This window comes from Dromaius novaehollandiae, chromosome 28 (assembly GCF_036370855.1).
Source record: "Dromaius novaehollandiae isolate bDroNov1 chromosome 28, bDroNov1.hap1, whole genome shotgun sequence".
In the NCBI taxonomy this organism is placed as follows: Eukaryota; Metazoa; Chordata; class Aves; order Casuariiformes; family Dromaiidae; genus Dromaius; species Dromaius novaehollandiae.
In genome coordinates, this window is record NC_088125.1 from 5,114,207 (window position 1) to 5,130,856 (window position 16,650).

The 16,650-nt window shown below is 75.2% G+C and overlaps 2 protein-coding genes and 1 long non-coding RNA gene across 4 annotated transcripts; all 3 read left to right on the forward strand.

Annotated features, from left to right (window-relative positions):
- The first annotated feature begins 21 nt into the window (after nt 1-21).
- Nucleotides 22-1,387, forward strand: LOC135323777 (uncharacterized). Its single transcript, XR_010385348.1, has 3 exons — nt 22-185; nt 917-939; nt 1,201-1,387. It is a non-coding gene; the product is annotated as an uncharacterized LOC135323777 (long non-coding RNA).
- A 692-nt stretch (nt 1,388-2,079) lies between these two features.
- ZC3H10 (zinc finger CCCH-type containing 10) lies at nt 2,080-4,985 on the forward strand. The gene is made up of 2 exons (XM_064498466.1): nt 2,080-2,160; nt 2,741-4,985. Exon 2 carries the CDS (start codon nt 2,793-2,795, stop codon nt 3,975-3,977), a length of 1,185 nt encoding a protein of 394 aa, XP_064354536.1. The 5' UTR covers nt 2,080-2,160; nt 2,741-2,792; the 3' UTR covers nt 3,978-4,985.
- Nucleotides 4,986-6,389: 1,404 nt separating this feature from the next.
- ESYT1 (extended synaptotagmin 1) lies at nt 6,390-16,012 on the forward strand. 2 transcript variants are annotated; one of them, XM_064498641.1, is made up of 31 exons: nt 6,390-6,725; nt 8,050-8,091; nt 8,157-8,291; nt 8,395-8,468; nt 8,856-8,928; nt 9,036-9,125; nt 9,227-9,282; nt 9,363-9,486; nt 9,554-9,730; nt 9,961-10,043; nt 10,115-10,163; nt 10,282-10,371; nt 10,528-10,620; nt 10,703-10,774; nt 10,840-10,926; nt 11,004-11,153; nt 11,233-11,373; nt 11,965-12,141; nt 12,240-12,322; nt 12,400-12,448; nt 12,530-12,619; nt 12,703-12,798; nt 12,901-12,972; nt 13,097-13,183; nt 13,814-13,960; nt 14,036-14,169; nt 14,526-14,636; nt 14,710-14,841; nt 14,920-15,025; nt 15,110-15,159; nt 15,682-16,012. In XM_064498641.1, the coding sequence occupies exons 1-31, from the start codon at nt 6,453-6,455 to the stop codon at nt 15,713-15,715; spliced, it is 3,177 nt and encodes a 1,058-aa protein (XP_064354711.1). In that variant the 5' UTR covers nt 6,390-6,452; the 3' UTR covers nt 15,716-16,012. The 2 variants fall into 2 exon arrangements, with proteins under 2 accessions (XP_064354711.1, XP_064354712.1); XM_064498642.1 differs by lacking the exon at nt 14,526-14,636.
- Nucleotides 16,013-16,650: the final 638 nt, after the last annotated feature.

Consider the following 16,650-nt stretch of genomic DNA (forward strand, 5'->3'; position numbering starts at 1 on the left):
GTGGCGTCCCGCCCACCCCGCGCTACCCTATAAGTAGGCCCCGGCGGGCGCTGTTGGTCTCTCTCTCTCTCTCTCGGCCGTCGACGCCATCTTGTGGGCGCCCGGTGGCCGCCTCCATCCGCCTCCATCCGCCGCCCGCCCGCGGGGACTGAGCGCGGCGTCCCCGCGCCGCCATGAGGGCCAAGGTGAGCGGCGGATGGCGGCGCGGGGGGGGCGGCCGGAGGCTGGGAGGGGGCGCGATGGCCCCCCCCCCCCATACACACACACACACAACGTCCGGGCCCGGCGCTGTGCGCGGGGAGGCGGCGGCGTGTCCGGGAGAGCCGCGGGGGTCCCTGGGCCCGCGGGGAGGGGGTCCTGTTGTGGGGGGTCCCGGGTGCAGCGGGACGTGGAGGGGGGTGTCTGGGGGTTTTAGGGTCCCTAGTGCAGTAGGACGTGCAGGGGGGAGTGTGGGGCAGGGAAAGGGGTGCATCTGGGGTTTTGGGGGGGCCCTGGGGGGTGTTGGGGGGGGAGGGGTGTTTCTGGGGTTTTTAGGGGTCCCGGGTGCAGCGGGACGTGGAGGAGGGTGTCTGGGGCAGGGAGGGTACCGGGGGTTTTTAGGGGCCCCTGGGGGATGTGTGGGGCGGGGAGAGGGGTGTTCGTGGAGTTTTTAGGGGCCCCTGGGGGGTGTTTGGGGCAGGGGGGGCTCTGCCTCCACGGGGGGGTCTCTGGGAGTAACGTTCGAGTCTGTTGCTCTCGGCCCTTGGGTCTCCCTCGGTACTGAAGACTGAGGAAGCTGGAAGAGCTGCTCTGTGCCGGAGTCGGGGGACACAGACTGATTTTATGGGGGGGGGGGGTGTCTCTGGGCGCGGGGGGACGAGGCCGTGTCCGGGCCGCAGCCCTGACCCCCCTCCTCTCCTCTCCGTTTCTCCCGCAGTGGCGAAAGAAGCGAATGCGCAGGTACGTGGGGCCGGGCCCCGCTCGCCCTCCGCCCCGGACCCACCGAGCCCCCGGCAGCGCCGCTCCAGGACCCCCCCCGGCCGCCGGGGGGTGAATCTGTGCACACGCAAAAGGCTCAGAACGCCCCGGCGCCCGCAGACGCTGTGGTGGGGTGGGGGCGCGGCCGGCGTGGGGTCTGGGGGGACCCCCGGCTCCATGGGGCGGGGGGGGGGGGTTGAGCCCCCGGGCCGGGCGGAGTGCGAGCGACGCTTTCTTTCGCAGGCTGAAGCGCAAGAGGAGGAAGATGAGGCAGAGGTCCAAGTAGGCGCCGCGCGGAGCAGGGGGGCGCGGGGCAGCGCAGCCCCCGGTGCCCCCAGCGCGGCCCCCCAGCCCCGGCTGCCTGGGCTGCCTCCCGCCCCCGTAGCTGCCTGCGGCCCCCCCTGTATAAATAAAGCCTGGTTTGGTGGCAGCTCGCGTGGCGTCTGCGGGGCTCAGGACGGGGAGGAACCTGCTGCGACCGGGTGCGGTGACCCGGGAAGGCCGTAGGGATGAGCTGGGGGTGGGGGTGGGGGTACCCCCCCCGGGGGTGGTTGGGGGGAGTCTCCTGCCTCCCCAGGGAGGGGGGGACTTGGACAGGGGCCCCCTGGGGGTGGGGGTCAGGTCTCCAGCCTCTGCAGGGAGGGGGCACTTGGGCAGGGCCCCCCGTGGGGTGGCTGTGGGGGGGAGGGGGTGTCTCCTGCCTCCCCAGGGAGGGGGCACTCGGGCAGGGACCCCCCCCGAGGTGGGAGGTGTCTCCCACCTCCCCAGGGAGGGGGGACTTGGGCAGGGGACATGTTTCCCCTGCCTGGGGTCAGGGGAGGGCTCCCTGGGGGGACTGGGCTCCTGGGGGGGGGGGGGGGGGGCGATAGTCCCGGTGCCTGTCCCCCCCCCCCCCCCGGAGGCAGGACCCTGTGGGGAAAGGTGGTATCTGCTCGTATGCGATGGTTTCTGAGCGGTGTAACGTCACCGCCGTGACGTCACTGTGATGCAAGAGCCCGCCCGCTCGATCCCCGCGCGACACCCCCCGCTGAAGGGAGCAGAGCTGCGCGCGTGCGCGCGCGAAGCACGCCGGGAGGAAGAGCCGGCTCCTTCCGGTGCCCTCGCCGGAAGCACCATAGAGAGCTTCCTGCCGGGCGCAGAAGGGCGGCCGGAAGGGGCCGCTCATTGTTGGCGCTGGAGGACCCGGCGGAGGCCGCGGAGCGGGTGAGTGCGAGGCCGCCGGGGCCGGGCCGGGCCCCGCCGAGCGCCGGCGCCGCGCTCGGGGCTGCGGGCCCCGCGGGGCGGTTGCCATGGCTGCGCCGCGGGGGGGGCCGGCTGCCCCTGCCGTCCCCGCCCACGTGGGGCTGTCACGGAGGTCAGAGGTCCCGGGCGGCCGGGTCCCCCCCGAGGCTCCCGCCGCTCCGCGCCTCCCCGGGGGCCCCGCAGCGGGGCGGCCTCAGGCCTCCCCCGGGCGCCGACCCGTCTGCCGGGGCTCGGGGCCGCCCGGCGGACGCGGGGCGCGGGGCGGGCCGGGCTCCGAGCGGCGGTGCCGGTGCCGGGGCGGCGCGGCAGCTTCTCCCTTCCCCACCCCCCCGCGCCCTGCCGGTCCCGCGGAGCCGGGTGCGCTGGGGCGGCCGCCGGACCCCCGGCCCGTCCAGGCCTCGCGCAGCGCCGGCACCCGGCCCTGGCGGCGGGGGGGGGGGGTGTCGGGCGGCCGGGTGCCCCCGCGGGGCCGCGTCGTCCGCGGGAGCGGCGGGCGCCGTTCCCCGCTCCCTCCCGTTCACCCCCCACCCCGCCCCGGCAGGTGCTGAGCGGCTGCGTTCCCCGGCGGCCGGGAGGGCGCGGGGGCGGCGAAGATGCCCGACCGCGACGGCTACAACAACGGCAACAGCGGCGATGAGGCGGGCGCCAACTCGGACGACATCTGCCGCGACTTCCTGCGCAACGTGTGCAAGCGGGGCAAGCGCTGCCGCTTCCGGCACCCCGACATCAGCGAGGTGACCAACCTGGGCGTCCGCAAGAACGAGTTCATCTTCTGCCACGACTTCCAGAACAAGGAGTGCGTGCGCCTCAACTGCCGCTTCATCCACGGCACCAAGGAGGACGAGGACTGCTACAAGAAGACGGGGGAGCTGCCCCCGCGCCTGCGGCAGAAGGTGGCCGCGGGGCTGGGCCTCTCGCCTGCCGACCTGCCCAACAGCAAGGAGGAGGTGCCCATCTGCCGGGACTTCTTGAAGGGCGACTGCCAGCGGGGAGCCAAGTGCAAGTTCCAGCACCTGCAGCGGGACTACGAGTACGACGCGCGCGGCATTGCCGCGCGGGACCAGGGCATCGCCACCACCGTGCGCCGCTACGACCCCTACGACCCGCTGTACGACCCCGACCGCTACGACGACCACGACCCCGTGCTGAAGCGGCGGCGCGTGGACGGGCTGCACTTCGAGACCTACGAGTACAGCTTCACCAACCCGCGGACGGTGGAGTACCGGCTGCTGGAGGAGGAGAACGTCATGCTGCGGAAGCGCGTGGAGGACCTCAAGAAGCAGGTCAACAACCTGCTGGCCACGAACGAGGTGCTGCTGGAGCAGAACGCCCAGTTCCGCAACCAGGCCAAGGTCATGACGCTCAGCTCCACCGCGACGGCCACCGAGCAGACTCTGGCTCCCACCGTGGGCACCGTCACCAACTACAACCACAGCATTGCCCAGACCCACACCACGCTCAGCAGCCAGGCCCTGCAGCCCCGGCCCGTGTCCCAGCAGGATTTGGTAGCTCCCGCGGGAGCCCAGGCAGCCCCCCCCGCCAACGCGGCGCCCCCCATGAACCCCGAGATCACCCCGCTGTCGGCCGCCCTGGCTCAGACCATTGCGCAGGGCATGGCTCCCCCGGTCTCCATGGCTCCCGTGGCCGTGTCGGTGGCTCCCGTGGCCGTGTCCATGGCGCAGCCGCTGGGGGGGATCACCATGAGCCACGCCACCACCCCCATGGTGACGTACCCCATCGCCTCGCAGAGCATGCGGATAACCGCCATGCCGCACTGACGCTGCCGGGGCCTCGGTGCCGCCGCGGACCAGCGCCGCCCGCCGTGCCGTGCCGCGCCGTGCCGGGGAGGCGCCTCCGGGGCTGGATTTGCTCCTTCCTTGGGGGGGCGAGGGAAGGAGGCGAGCTGGAACCGAATCCAAATGTGAAACTGCAAAACCCTTGGGGACTTCACCTCCGCTTTGGGGGAGGCGGGCGGAGGAAGAGGGGGAGGCCTCTCCCGGCCTGCGGGAATGATCGGAGTTACCGTTAACCCTCAGCAGCCCCGTGCGAGCCTCCGAGCGGCGGCGTGTCCAGGGATGGAGGTTAATGGTGCGCGAGCTGAAGGACGCAGCGACCTCATCGCCTTCGTGCGTCCCTCGTCCCCACACCCGTCCCTCGTCCCCGCGCCCCTCTGTCCCTGCCGCCGCCCTTGCCGGGGCCTCACTCTGCCGGCGGCGCGGCCGGACCCCGCGAGGACCCAAGCGGGGACGGGGACAAGGCCGGGCTGGCTGCCCCCGGGGGAGCGCGACGGCCGCTGCCTCCCGCCCGCGGCGCCCGGGGGGGACCGTGGTGCCCGCGCCGAGCTCGGGATCCGGCTGCGGAGTCGCCCCGTGCTGCCGGCTGCTGGTCCCGCTCCAGCGCAGAGGCCTCGAGCCTCCCGCACGGCCGCGGCTCCCGGCAGGTTTCTGGGGACGGGGCGGGTCAGGGGCAGCGGGCCGGCCCGCACACCCCGCCAGGGCCGGGGGCTCTGCCCGCTCCCGGCAGGCCCCCCCCGCGGAGCCCCGTGCCCAGACGCGTCCCTCGCGCTGTTCTCCCTTCTGTCTTGCGTTTTGCTTCCCGGGACTGAAGCCCCCCTTGGGCCCAGAGCAGCTTTTGCGGCGCTGTCTGGGCCGATCCCGCTGGACCGGGCCGCGCGGGGGGCGGCGGCGAGCGCTCCCCGGGGACGGCCGACTTTCTGATCTAGCGTTTTAGCTCTCCGATTACAGTGTAAAGTTTTCGACTATTAAAAACAACAGCTATGTACAGTCCCCCCCGACGCGCTGGGGGCCGCGGGGTCTCCTTGAAGGCTCTCGGGGCGGACGGACGTCCCGGGGGCAGCGCTCCCTCCCGGGCCCGTCCCGGACGACCGTCGGAGCCGGCACCGGGGCGCGGCCGGCGGCAGCGCGGGAGCAGCCGCGGGGTGGCCGGGCCCTGCCGGCTGCGGAGCCGCCGCGCGCCGGGGCAGCCCGGAGCCGAGGAATGCGGAGCCGCGGGGCTGCGCAGCAGGAACAGCTGCCGCGTCGCTCCTCCTCCGCGGCCGGGCGGCCTCTCCTAAAAAGGGCAAATTCGCGCTGCCGAGGCCGGGTCTCCCGCGGGGGCGCAGGCCTGGGGCGTCCTCCGGCCTCGCCCGGCCTCGTCCCGCCGCTGCCTCCCTGGGATGCGGGCGAGGACGGATCCGGCCCGCGCTGCCTGCTCCCGGCTCGGGGAGCGGGACCGGATCGGATCGGGGGGGGGAAGCTGGAGCCGGGCCCCAGGACGCGCTTCCAGCGGCCGTCGCATCTCCAGCCGCTGCGATCTGACCCTAATCCGCGGGGATTTGGGCTTCCCGCTCGCCCTCCGCTCGTTTGTGCGTCCCGCGCTGCGGAGGCCGCGGCCGGCGGCGCGGGAGGAGCCGCACAACGTGCCCGGGAGACGCGGGGCGGCTGCGGGATGCGGCCGCAGGAAGCGCCGCGCCGGCGGCCGTCGCGCTACGTGCGGTTTCGCTTCTCCCCGCGACGGGCCCAGCCCGGGCCCGGCCCCAGGCGCTGGCGGCGCCTCCTTCCCGGGGGGCCCCGAGCGAGGTGCCGTCCCCCCCCGCCCCGGGCCCCCTCCCTTCCCCTGCGCTCCGCTCCGGGTGCAGGGAACGCGGATTCGGAACCGGCACCCGCGATGGCTGGGGGGGGGGGTGATGCCTCCTGCCCAGGGACCCCCTGCCTGAGGACCCCCCCTGCCCGAGGACCCCCCTCCATCCTCAGCAGCCCCCCCCGGGGATCCCTCCCTGGGATCTCCCATCCTTGGGATCCTTCCTGACCGAGGACCCCCCACACCCTGGGGGGGCAGCACCTGACCAGGGGGGTCCTCCCACCCCGGGGAGCCCCCCTTGCCTGGGGGTCCCCACCCTGGGGATGTGCCCCCCCCCGATGCCCCCTTTCCCGGGGGTCCCTCCATCCCGGGTTCCCCATCCCTAGGGACCCCCCATGGCCCCCCCCTTCCCCAGGGGCCCCCCCCTCCCCGGGACCCCCCCTTCCCCGGGGTCCCCCCTTCCCCGGGGTCCCCTCTCGGGGAATCATCCCGGGGGTCCCCACGTGCCCCACGGCCCCAGCGGGGCGCGGGTGGGCGTGGCCTCGCGGCGCGGCGGCGGCCAATGGGGCGCGGGCGGGCGGGGCCGGGGGCGCGGCGGCGGCCAATGGGGCGCGGGGGGCGGGGCGCGGCGGGGCGGCGGCGGCGGCGGCGGCGGCAGCAGCGGCAGCGGCGCCATGGAGCGGCGGGGCGCGGCGGCGGCGGCGGCGCTGGGCGCCCTGGGGCGGCGGCTGCTGTGGGCGCTGCCCGCCTACGCGGCCGGGCTGCTGGGGCTGGGCGCCGGCGCCGTGCTGCTGGCGCTGGCGCTCTACGCGGGCTGGCGGCGGCGGCGGCGCGCCCGGGAGCGCGGGCTGCGCCTGGCCGCCCGCCTGCAGCGCGACGAGGAGGCGGCCGTGCGCGCCGCCGCCGCCGCCGGGCTGGGCGCCGCCCGCGGGGAGCTGCCGGCCTGGGTAAGCGGCGCCGCGGGGCCCCGCCGCGCCCGCGCCCGCGCCCGCGCCCGTGCCCGCGGGTGGGGCCCGGCGCCGGGTTATTCCGCCCCCCCGGGGACCGGGGTTAACCCGGCAGCTGCATTGCACCATCCGCGCCCGGGGCAACCCGGGTTTGGGGGCCCCCCGGCTGCATCGCACCCCCTGCCTGGGGCACCCCGGATTTGGGGACCCCCCCGGCTGCATTGCACCCCCTGCTTGGACACCCCTGCTTTGGGACCCCCCCCGGCTGCATCGCACCCCCTGCCTGGGGCACCCCGGATTTGGGGACCCCCCGGCTGCATTGCACCCCCTGCTTGGACACCCCTGCTTTGGGACCCCACCCGGCTGCATCGCACCATCCCCGCTTGGGCACCCGGGATTTGGGACCCCGTAACTGCGTTGCACCCCCTGCTTGGGTCACGCTGGATTTGGTGACCCCCCCGGCTTTGGGACCCCCCCCCCAGCTGCATTGCACCCCGTGCTTGGACACCCCGGCTTTGGGATTCCCCCCTGCTGCATTGCACCATCCGCGCTCGGGGCAACCCGGGTTTGGGACCCCCTAACTGCGTTGCACCCCCTGCTTGGGCACCCCGGCTTTGGGACCCCCCCCAGCTGCATTGCACCCCCTGCTTGGGCACCCCGGCTTTGGGATTCCCCCCTGCTGCATTGCACCATCCGCGCTCGGGGCAACCCGGGTTTGGGACCCCCTAACTGCGTTGCACCCCCTGCTTGGGCACCCCGGCTTTGGGACCCCCCCGAGCTGCATTGCACCCCCTGCTTGGGCACCCCAGATTTGGGGACCCCCCAGCTGCATTGCACCCTCTGCTTGGGCACCCCAGCTTTGGGATTCCCCCCAGCTGCATTGCACCCCCTGCTTGGGTACCCCAGCTTTGGGGCCCCCCAGCTGCACTGCACCCCAGCTTTGGGGCCCCCCGACTGCATCGCACCCCCTGCTTGGACACCCCAGTTTTGGCCCCCCTGCCCTGGCCGCCCCCTTCCCCCCCCGCCACATCCCGTTACAGCTCGGGGCCTTCCGGCCGGGCTCCCGCCTGCGCCGGCGCAGCCCTCCCTAGGGCCGTGCTCACGGGGGGGGGGGGCAGGGAAGGGGGGGCACCGGGGCGGGCGCTGGGGCCGGGACCCCCATCCGGGGCTGCGGTGCCGGAGCCGCCGCCAGATGTTGCCCCACAGCTGGGGAGGGAGGTGCCCCCCACCCCCCGGGGCTGCCGCGGCCCCGGATGGGGAAACTGAGGCATGAGGCTGGGGGGGGGCGAGCCAGGCCCCCCCCGTGACCCCCCCTCCGCCGCAGGTGACCTTCCCGGACGTGGAGCGGGCGGAATGGCTGAACAAGGTGAGGCTGTGCCCCCCCGGGCCCCCCCCCCGCGCCCCCAGCCCCGCTCACCCGCCGCCCCCCAGGTGCTGGCCCAGGCCTGGCCCTTCTTCGGGCGCTACATGGAGAAGGTGCTGCTGGAGAAGGTGGCGCCGGCCGTCCGCGCCTCCAACAGCCACCTGCAGACCTTCGCCTTCACCCGCGTGGACCTGGGCGAGAAGGTAGGGCCGGCGGTGCCCCCGCGGCGGGGCGCGTCCCGGGGTCCCCCCCCCACCCCGGGGGGGCGCGTCCCCGGCCCCCCGCCGTCACCGCTGTCCCCCGCAGCCGCTGCGGGTCCTGGGCGTCAGGTCGCACCCCGGCACCCACCAGCAGCAGATCCTGCTGGACCTCAACATCAGGTGAGGGGCGCCGGGGGGGTGTGCCGGCTGCGGGGACCCCCCCAGCGTCCCATGCGTGCGGCGAGGGCGCCGGGGCTCAGCCCTCCGCCGGGCCCCCGGGTCTCCCTCCCTGCACGGGCCCCTCCAAGGCACCCCCTGGCCGTGGGGGGGTCTGCAGTGGGGCTGGGGGGGTCTGCAGTGGGGCTGGGGTCTGGCTGGGGGGTGCGGGACAGTGGGATGGGGTCAGCTTGGGGGGGGGGTCTCACCTTGGGGGGATGCAGGGCAGTGGGATGGGGTCACCTTGGGGGGGGATCTCACCTTGGGGGGGTCTCGCCGTGGGGGGCGCAGGGCGGTGGCGTGGGGGGGCCACGACGGGCCGTGCCTCCCCCCCCCGTCTCCTGCCCGCAGCTACGTGGGTGACGTCCAGATCGACGTGGAGGTGAAGAAGTTCTTCTGCAAGGCCGGGGTGAAGGGGATGCAGGTGAGGGGGGGCCATGGGGGCCCCCGAGCCGGAGCCGCCCCGGGGTGTGGGGCCGAGCGGGGGGGCTGTGGGGCTGTGCCCCCCCCGTGGCTCAGCGCTGCCCCCAGCTCCACGGGATGCTGCGGATCATCCTGGAGCCGCTGCTGGGCGACGTGCCCATCGTGGGCGCCCTCACCATGTTCTTCATCCGCCGCCCGGTGAGTGCCACCGCCGCGGGGACCCGCCGGCCCGACCCCCCCGGACCGCGCGGGCGGGGGGGGGTCTGGCCCCCTCCCTGACCCCTCTCCTCCCCCCCAAGACCTTGGACATCAACTGGACGGGGATGACCAACCTGCTGGACATCCCGGGGCTCAGGTGGGTCCCGGCGTGTGTGGGACCATCCCCGGGGGGCCCTGACTGTGCCACCCCCCCCCCGTAACCGTGCGCCCCCCCAGCTCCGTCTCGGACACCATGATCATGGACGCCATCGCCTCCTACCTCGTCCTGCCCAACCGGCTCCTGGTGCCGCTGGTGCCCGACCTGCCCGAGGCCGCGCAGCTCCGGTACCCGCTGCCCCGGGTAAGGGGTGCCGGGGCCGGGGGGGGGCCGGGGGGGCCGGCGGCCCCACGCTCACCCCCCCCCGCAGGGCGTCGTGCGGGTGCACCTGCGGGCCGCCCGGGACCTGCAGAGCAAGGACCGCTTCATGCGGGGGCTGGTGGAGGGCAAGTCGGACCCCTACGCCGTGCTGCGCGTCGGCACCCAGGTCGTCACCAGCCGCGTCATCGACGACAACCTCAACCCCGTCTGGGACGAGGTGTACGAGGTGAGACCCCTCCCGAGCCTGGCGGGACCCCTCCGTGTCCCCAGCCAGCCGTGCTGGCCAGGGGGACCCCCCGGAGACCCTCCTGGTGTCCCCGACTTGGCTGTGGTGGCCGTGGGGACCCTCTAGTGTCCCCAACCTGGTCGTGATGGCCATGGGGACCCTCTGGGGACCCCACGGTGTCCCCAACCCATCCACGCTGGCTGGGGCCCCCACGCTGACCCCCCCCCCAGTTCATCGTGCACGAGGTGCCGGGGCAGGAGATCGAGGTGGAGCTGTTCGACAAGGACCCCGACCAGGACGACCTCCTGGGCAGGTGAGGGGGGGCCGGACCCCAGGGCCCGGCTGCCCCCCACCCGTCGGCTCACCTCTGCTTCCCCCCCCCAGGATGAAGCTGGACTTGGGGGAGGTGCTGAAGGCCCGGGTGCTGGAGGAGGTGGGTGCCGGGGCTGGGGGTGCTGGAGGAGGTGGGTGCCAGGGCCGGGGGTGCTGGAGGGGGGGCTGCCGGGGTGGGGGGTGCCGGGGGGGCTGTGCTGACCCCTCCGCCCCCACAGTGGTTCCAGCTGCAGGACGGCGGCCGGGGCCGGCTCCACCTGCGCCTGGAGTGGCTCACGCTCATGTCCGACGCCTCCAAGCTGGACGAGGTGAGATGAGTTTGTGGGGCCTCAGCTCAGCCCCGGTGTGGGGGGAGTGTCCCGCGGCGGCTGAGCCCCCCTTGCCGCCCCGGCGGGTGTCCCCCCCCCTTCTCCCCCCCCCTTCTCCCCCCCCCTTCTCCCCCCCCCTTCTCCCCCCCCCCACAGGTTTTGCAGAGGAACCGGAGCATCGCGGCCAAACCCGACCCCCCGTCAGCCGCCATCCTGGTCGTGTACCTGGACCGGGCCGAGGAGCTGCCCGTGAGTGCGGGGGTCCCACCCGGGGGGGGTCCTGGGACGGGGTGGGGGGGCTGCGTCCCCCTGACCCCCCGTCTCTGCACAGCTGAAGAAATCCGGGAAGGAGCCCAACCCCATGGTGCAGGTGTCGGTGCAGGACGTCACGCGGGAGAGCAAGGTGGGCGCGCGGCCGGGGGGGGGGCCGGGGGGGCTCCCCGCCGTCCCTGACCCGCTCTGCCCCAGGTGGTCTACAACTCGGCCTCCCCGGTCTGGGAAGACGCTTTCCGCTTCTTCCTGCACGACCCGGCGCACCAGGACGTGGACATCCAGGTGTGCCCCCCCCCCGCCGCGCCGGGACCCCCCTTCCGCGCCCGGCGTGCCGCTGACCCCCCCCGTGCCGCCCCCAGGTGAAGGACGACCCGCGCCAGAGCAGCCTGGGCTCCGTGTCGGTGCAGCTCGCGCGGCTGCTGCAGGCGCCGGGGCTGGCGCTGCGGCAGCCCTTCCCGCTGGAGCGCGCGGGGCCCCGCAGCCGCCTCCACCTGACGCTGCTGCTGCGGGTGAGCGGGGGCCCGGCACCGCGGGGGGGGGGGCCCGGCCGCTGCCCCCCCCCCCCCCCCGTGACCGCCCTGCCCGCAGGTGCTCTTCCTCGACGCCCCCGAGGGCGGCGGCCCCCCCCCCGCCCCCCCGGGGCAGCTGGAGCTGCAGCCCGGCGCCGCGGCCGGCCCCAGCGCCGACCGGCCCAGCAAGGCCAGCCCCGACCCCCAGTTCGGCACCGAGGTGGGCTGGGGGGGGCTGGGGGGGTCTAAGCAGGGGGGCCTGGGGGGCAGCGGGGAGGTGAGGGGCTGGGAGGCCTGGGGGGCAGGATGGGGGACCGGGGGGGCAGGATGGAGGTGAGGAGCTGGGGGACCTGGGGGGGGCAGGATGGGGGACCGGGGGGGCAGGATGGAGGTGAGGGGCTGGGGGACCTGGGGGGGCAGGATGGGGGACCGGGGGGGCAGGATGGAGGTGAGGGGCTGGGGGACCTGGGGGGGCAGGATGGGGGTGCTAGGGGCCCGGATGGAGGTGAGGGGCTGGGGGACCTTGGGGGGGCAGGATGGGGGTGCTAGGGGCCCGGATGGAGGTCCTGGGGGTGTTGGAGAGGTCCTGGGGGGCAGGATGGGGGGTGCTGGGGCTGCTGGAGGGGAGCTGGGAGGGTGGGATGTGGCATAAGGGGGGGCCCTGGGGGGGCAGGATGGAGCTGGGGGACTGGGGGGCAGGAGGGGGGGAGCTTGGGCCAGGCCGTGCCTGGAGCTGCCCCCAGCTCCGTCCCCCTCCAGCCCGGCCCCACGCACCCGTGTCCCCCCCCGTGCCCCCCCCGTGCCCCCCCAGCACGTGCTGCGGATCCACCTCCTGGAGGCCGAGGACCTGGTCGCCAAGGACACCTTCCTCAAGGGGATGGTGCGGGGCAAGTCGGACCCCTACGCCAAGGTGCGGGTGGCCGGCAGGACCTTCCGCAGCCGCGTCGTCAAGGAGGAGCTCAGCCCCCGCTGGAACGAGGTCTACGAGGTGCGGGGGGGTCTGCGGGGTGCGGGGGGGCCCCGTCGTCCCCCCCCCGGGGGGAAACCGAGGCAGCGGCCCCCCCACCGCCGCCCCTCCCCGGCCAGGTGGTGGTGGACAGCGTCCCGGGGCAGGACGTGGAGTTCGACCTCTTCGACAAGGACATCGACAAGGACGATTTCCTGGGCCGGTGGGTGCCGGGGGGGCGCGGGGGGGGTGCAGGGGGGTGACCCCCCCCCCCCCCGCCCTCACCACCCCCCCCCGCAGGTGCAAGGTGCCGCTGCGCCGGGTGCTGAGCAGCCGCTTCGTGGACGAGGTAGGAGAGGGGCCGGGCGGGGGGGGTCGCGGGGGGGGGGGGTTGCAGGGGTCTCACCCCCCCTCTCCCCCCCCCCGCCAGTGGCTGCCGCTGGAGGAGGTGAAGTCGGGCCGGCTGCACGTGCGGCTGGAGAGCCTGGCGCCCAGCCCCAGCGCCGCCCTCCTGGAGCAGGTAACGGGGCCCCGACGGCGGGGCCATGCGCGACACGAGCGGGCCGGGTCTCAGCCCCCCCCCCGCCCCCCCCCCCCCCCCAGGTCCTGCACGCCAACAGCCTGGCCCGGCCCGCCCGCGGCGAGGAGCTCTCGGCCGCCCTGCTCTCCGTCTTCGTGGACCGGGCCGCCGACCTCCCGGTGAGTGGGCGCCCGGACACCTGGGCCCCCGCGTCCCCGCTCCCGGGGCTGGGGGAGCTCTGGGCGCCCCGCGTCCCCCTCCCCAGCCCGCTGCGTCCCCAGGTCCGCAAGGGCTCCAAGCCGCCCGCCGCCTTCGCCAGCCTCGCCGTGCGCGACGTCTCCGTCAAGACCAAGGTGAGGGGCGCCAGCGCGGGGGGGGGGGGCGACGGGGCCGGGGCGGGGGGGCCGGGCGCCCCGGCCGGGGGGCGCTGCCGGGGCGGGGGGGGTCTCTCACCGGCTCTCGTTGCCCCCCCCCCAGACTTGCACCCCCAGCTCCGAGCCGGTGTGGGCTGAAGGCTTCTCCTTCCTCATCAAACGGCCCCACGTGGAGTCCCTGGAGCTGCAGGTATCGGTCCCCATTCCCGGGACCCCCTCCCCGGGGTCCTGCCCGTCCCTGGGACCCCCCTCCCCGGGGTCCTGCCCCGTCCCCGGGGTCCTGCCCATCCCCGGGGTCCTGCCCGTCCCCCGGACCCCGTCCCCAGGGTCTTCCCCATCTCTGGGACCCCCTCCCCGGGGTCCTGCCCCCTCCCCAGGGTCCTGCCCCCTCCCCGGGGTCCTGCCCGTCCCTGGGACCCCCCTCCCTGGGGTCCTGCCCTGTCCCCGGGGTCCTGCCCATCCCCGGGGTCCTGCCCGTCCCCCGGACCCCCTCCCCAGGGTCCTCCCCATCTCTGGGACCCCCTCCCCGGGGTCCTGCCCCGTCCCCGGGGTCCTGCCCATCCCCGGGGTCCTGCCCGTCCCCCGGACCCCCTCCCCAGGGTCCTCCCCGTCTCTGGGACCCCCTCCCCGGGGTCCTGCCTGTCCCCGGGGTCCTGCCACGTCCCTGGGGTCCTGCCCCATCCCCAAGACCCTGCCTCTGGGGGTCCTCCCCGTCCCCGGGACCCCCTCCCCAGGGTCCTGCCCCCTCCCCAGGGTCCTCCCCATCCCCGGGACCCCCTCCCCGGGGTCCTGCCCGGCTGAGCCGCCCGTGTGCCCCCAGGTGAAGGACGAGGGGGGGCAGCCGCTGGGGGCCCTCAGCCTGCCGCTGCCGCAGCTGCTGGCCTCGGAGGCGCTGGCCCTGGACGGCTGGTTCCCGCTGGCCGGGGGGGGCCCCGGCGGGCAGCTCCTGCTGCGGGCGCAGCTGGGGGTGAGTGTCGGCGCCGGGGGGGGGGCGGCGGGGGGGCGGCCGGGGCCCCCCTCACCCCCCGCTCGGCCTCCGCAGGTCCTGGTGTCCCAGCACTCAGGGGTGGCGGCCGGCGGCGGGGGGGACCCCGAGCCCCAGGACGCGGAGCCGCGGCGGGAGGAGGAGAGCGGCGGCGGGGGGCAGCTGCGCCAGCGCCTGGCCCCCGCCGACAGGTAGGGCGGGGGGGGGCCAGCCCCCACGCGGGGTCTGTGGGGCTTCGGGTGGACCCCCAGCTGGGGAAGGGGGGTCCGGGTGCACCCCCCCAGCTTGGGAAGGGGGGTCCAGGCGCACCCCCCCAGCTGGGGAAGGAGGGGATCCGGGTGCACCCCCCCAGCTTGGGAAGGGGGGTCCAGGCATGGTGCTGGCAGTGGGGGGGGGTCCAGGTGCAAACCCCGGCTGTGCAGGGAGGCGGGATGCAGCCGGCTGGGCAGGGGTCCGGGGTCGAGACCCCCCCCCACCCGGCCGGGGGTCCGGGGTCGAGCCCCCCCGCCCGGCCGGGGGTCCCTGGCGCGCTGACCTCCCCCCGCAGCCGCGCGGAGCCCCCCGAGGCCCCCCCCGAGGCCCCCCTGGGCCGGCTGCAGCTCACGCTCTGGTACCACGCGGACGAGCGGAAGCTGGTGGCCGTCGTCCACGCCTGCAGGTAACGGGGCGCCCGCGTCCCCCGGGGGGGCTCGGCACCCTCGGGCGCCTGACCCCCCCCTCTCCCCCCCCAGGAAGCTGAGGCCGGTCTCCAAGGACCTCCCCGACCCCTACGTGTCCCTCGTCCTGCTGCCCGACAGGAGCCGGGCCAGCAAGAGGAAGACCGGCGTGCAGAGGAAGACCCTGAACCCCGACTTCAACGAGCGGTGGGTGGGGGGGGGTCGGGGGCGCCGCCCTGCCCCGTGCCCCCCCCCCGCCGCCCCCCAGCAGCGCCCTCTCCCCAGGTTCGAGTGGGACGTGTCCCCGGAGGAGGCCGCGCGGCGCAAGCTGGAGGCGCACGTGAAGTCCCCGGCGGCCTTCATGTCGCGGGAGAAGGAGGCGCTGGGGAAGGTACGGGGGGGGCCGGGGCGGCGGGGGGCCGGGCATCCCCCCCCCCCCCCGGGCTGCCCCCCCTCAGCACTCGCTCTCCCCCAGCTCCATCTGGACCTGGCGCAGGTGGACTTGTCCGAGGGGGGGGCCCACTGGTGAGTGGGGCTGGGCCGGGGGGGCTGCCCCGGGGGTGGGAGGTCGGACTCCTGCAGGGGGTCTGCCCCACGGATGGGGGTCTCTGCCCTGCCCCAGGGATGGGGGTATCTGCCCTGCCCCAGGGATGGGGGTATCTGCCCTATACAAGGGATCTGCCCCACAGAATGCAGTATCTGCCCCATACAAGGGATGGGGGTGTCTGCCCCAAAGGATGGGGGATCTGCTCCAGGGATTGGGGATCTGCCCCATGGAATGGGATCTCTGCCCCATACAAGGGACTGGGATCTCTGCCCCATACAAGGGATGGGGTATCTGCCCCAGGGACTGGGATCTCTGCCCCATACTGGGGCTCTGGCCCAGGGCTGGGGGGATCTGTCCTGGGCCCTGGGACCGGGGATGTTCTGCCCCCGGGCAGGTGGGAGGCCTTGGGGGGTTCCCGGGGGGTCTGGCCCGGGGCCGTGGGTCCGTGCCCCCCCGTCCGTGCCCCCCCGTCGGTGCCCCGCTCACCCCGCTCTCCCCAGGTACGAGCTGCGGGACGAGCGGAGCAGCCCCTAGCGCCGGCCCCCGCTCGTCCCCCCGCCGCCTGCCTTGCACTGACCAAAGACCGGGGGGGCCGGATGGGGCGCTCGCCCGGCCCCCCCGCCGCCCGCGCTGCTGCTGTAGACTGTTATTATTTATGTCGTGCCTTTTCGCCCCCGTTTCTATCGAGGGAGAAACCTCCCCCCCGCGTCGCGGGGAGCTGCTTGTGTTAGAGCCGCCACCGCCGTGCCACCGCCGTGCCCGTCCCCTCGCTGCCTTCCCGGGGGGCCGCGGCCCCCGTCCCCCCCGCGCAAATAAAGGAGGGAGGAGAGAGCCCTGGTCTCCGCGTGGTCCCTGGGGCTTCGGCGTGGGGGGTCCCCTATGGGGGCCGGCGCTGGGGCTGTCCCTCGTGGGGGCTGTCGTGGGGCTGGCCCTTATCGGGGTGCCTTCTATGGGGGCCATCCGTGGGGCGCCCCCCATTGCGTTGTCCCCTGTGGGGTGCCATCGTTGGGGTGTCCCCTGGGGGGTGCTGTCATTGGGATGTCCCCCGCGGGGATGTCCTCCACGAGGTGCCATCGAGGGAGGGTCCCCTGTTGGGTGTCCCCCGTGGGGTCACTGGTGTGTCCCCCATGGGTTTCCTCCCCGTGGGGCTTTCTAGAGTTGTCCCCTGTGGGATGTCCCCCCCTTGGAGTGCCACCGGTGGGCTGTCCCCCGTTAAGGTGTCTCCGTTGTGGTTCCCCAGTGGGTGTCCCCCGTGGGGTGCTGTTGTTGGGGTGTCCCCTACGTGGTTGCCCCCCTTAGGGTGTCCCCATTGGGGTCTCCTATTGCATTGTCTCCTGTTGGGGTGTCCCCCACTGGGCTGTCCCCCATAGGGTGCTGTCATGGGGGTGTCCCCTACGTGGTTGCCCCCCTTAGGTTGTCCCCATTGGGGTCTCCTAGTGAGGGGTCTCCTATTGAGTTGTCTCCTGGTG

Excerpts from the sequence above, each read along its gene's own strand:
- ZC3H10 (XM_064498466.1), top strand. The coding sequence starts at position 2,793 with ATGCCCGACCGCGACGGCTACAACAACGGCAACAGCGGCGATGAGGCG.
- ESYT1 (XM_064498641.1), top strand. The coding sequence starts at position 6,453 with ATGGAGCGGCGGGGCGCGGCGGCGGCGGCGGCGCTGGGCGCCCTGGGG. Across the intron at positions 11,154-11,232 it reads ACCTGACGCTGCTGCTGCGG|GTGCTCTTCCTCGACGCCCC; the intron begins GTGAGCGGGGGC and ends CCCTGCCCGCAG. Across the intron at positions 15,160-15,681 it reads TCCGAGGGGGGGGCCCACTG|GTACGAGCTGCGGGACGAGC; the intron begins GTGAGTGGGGCT and ends CGCTCTCCCCAG.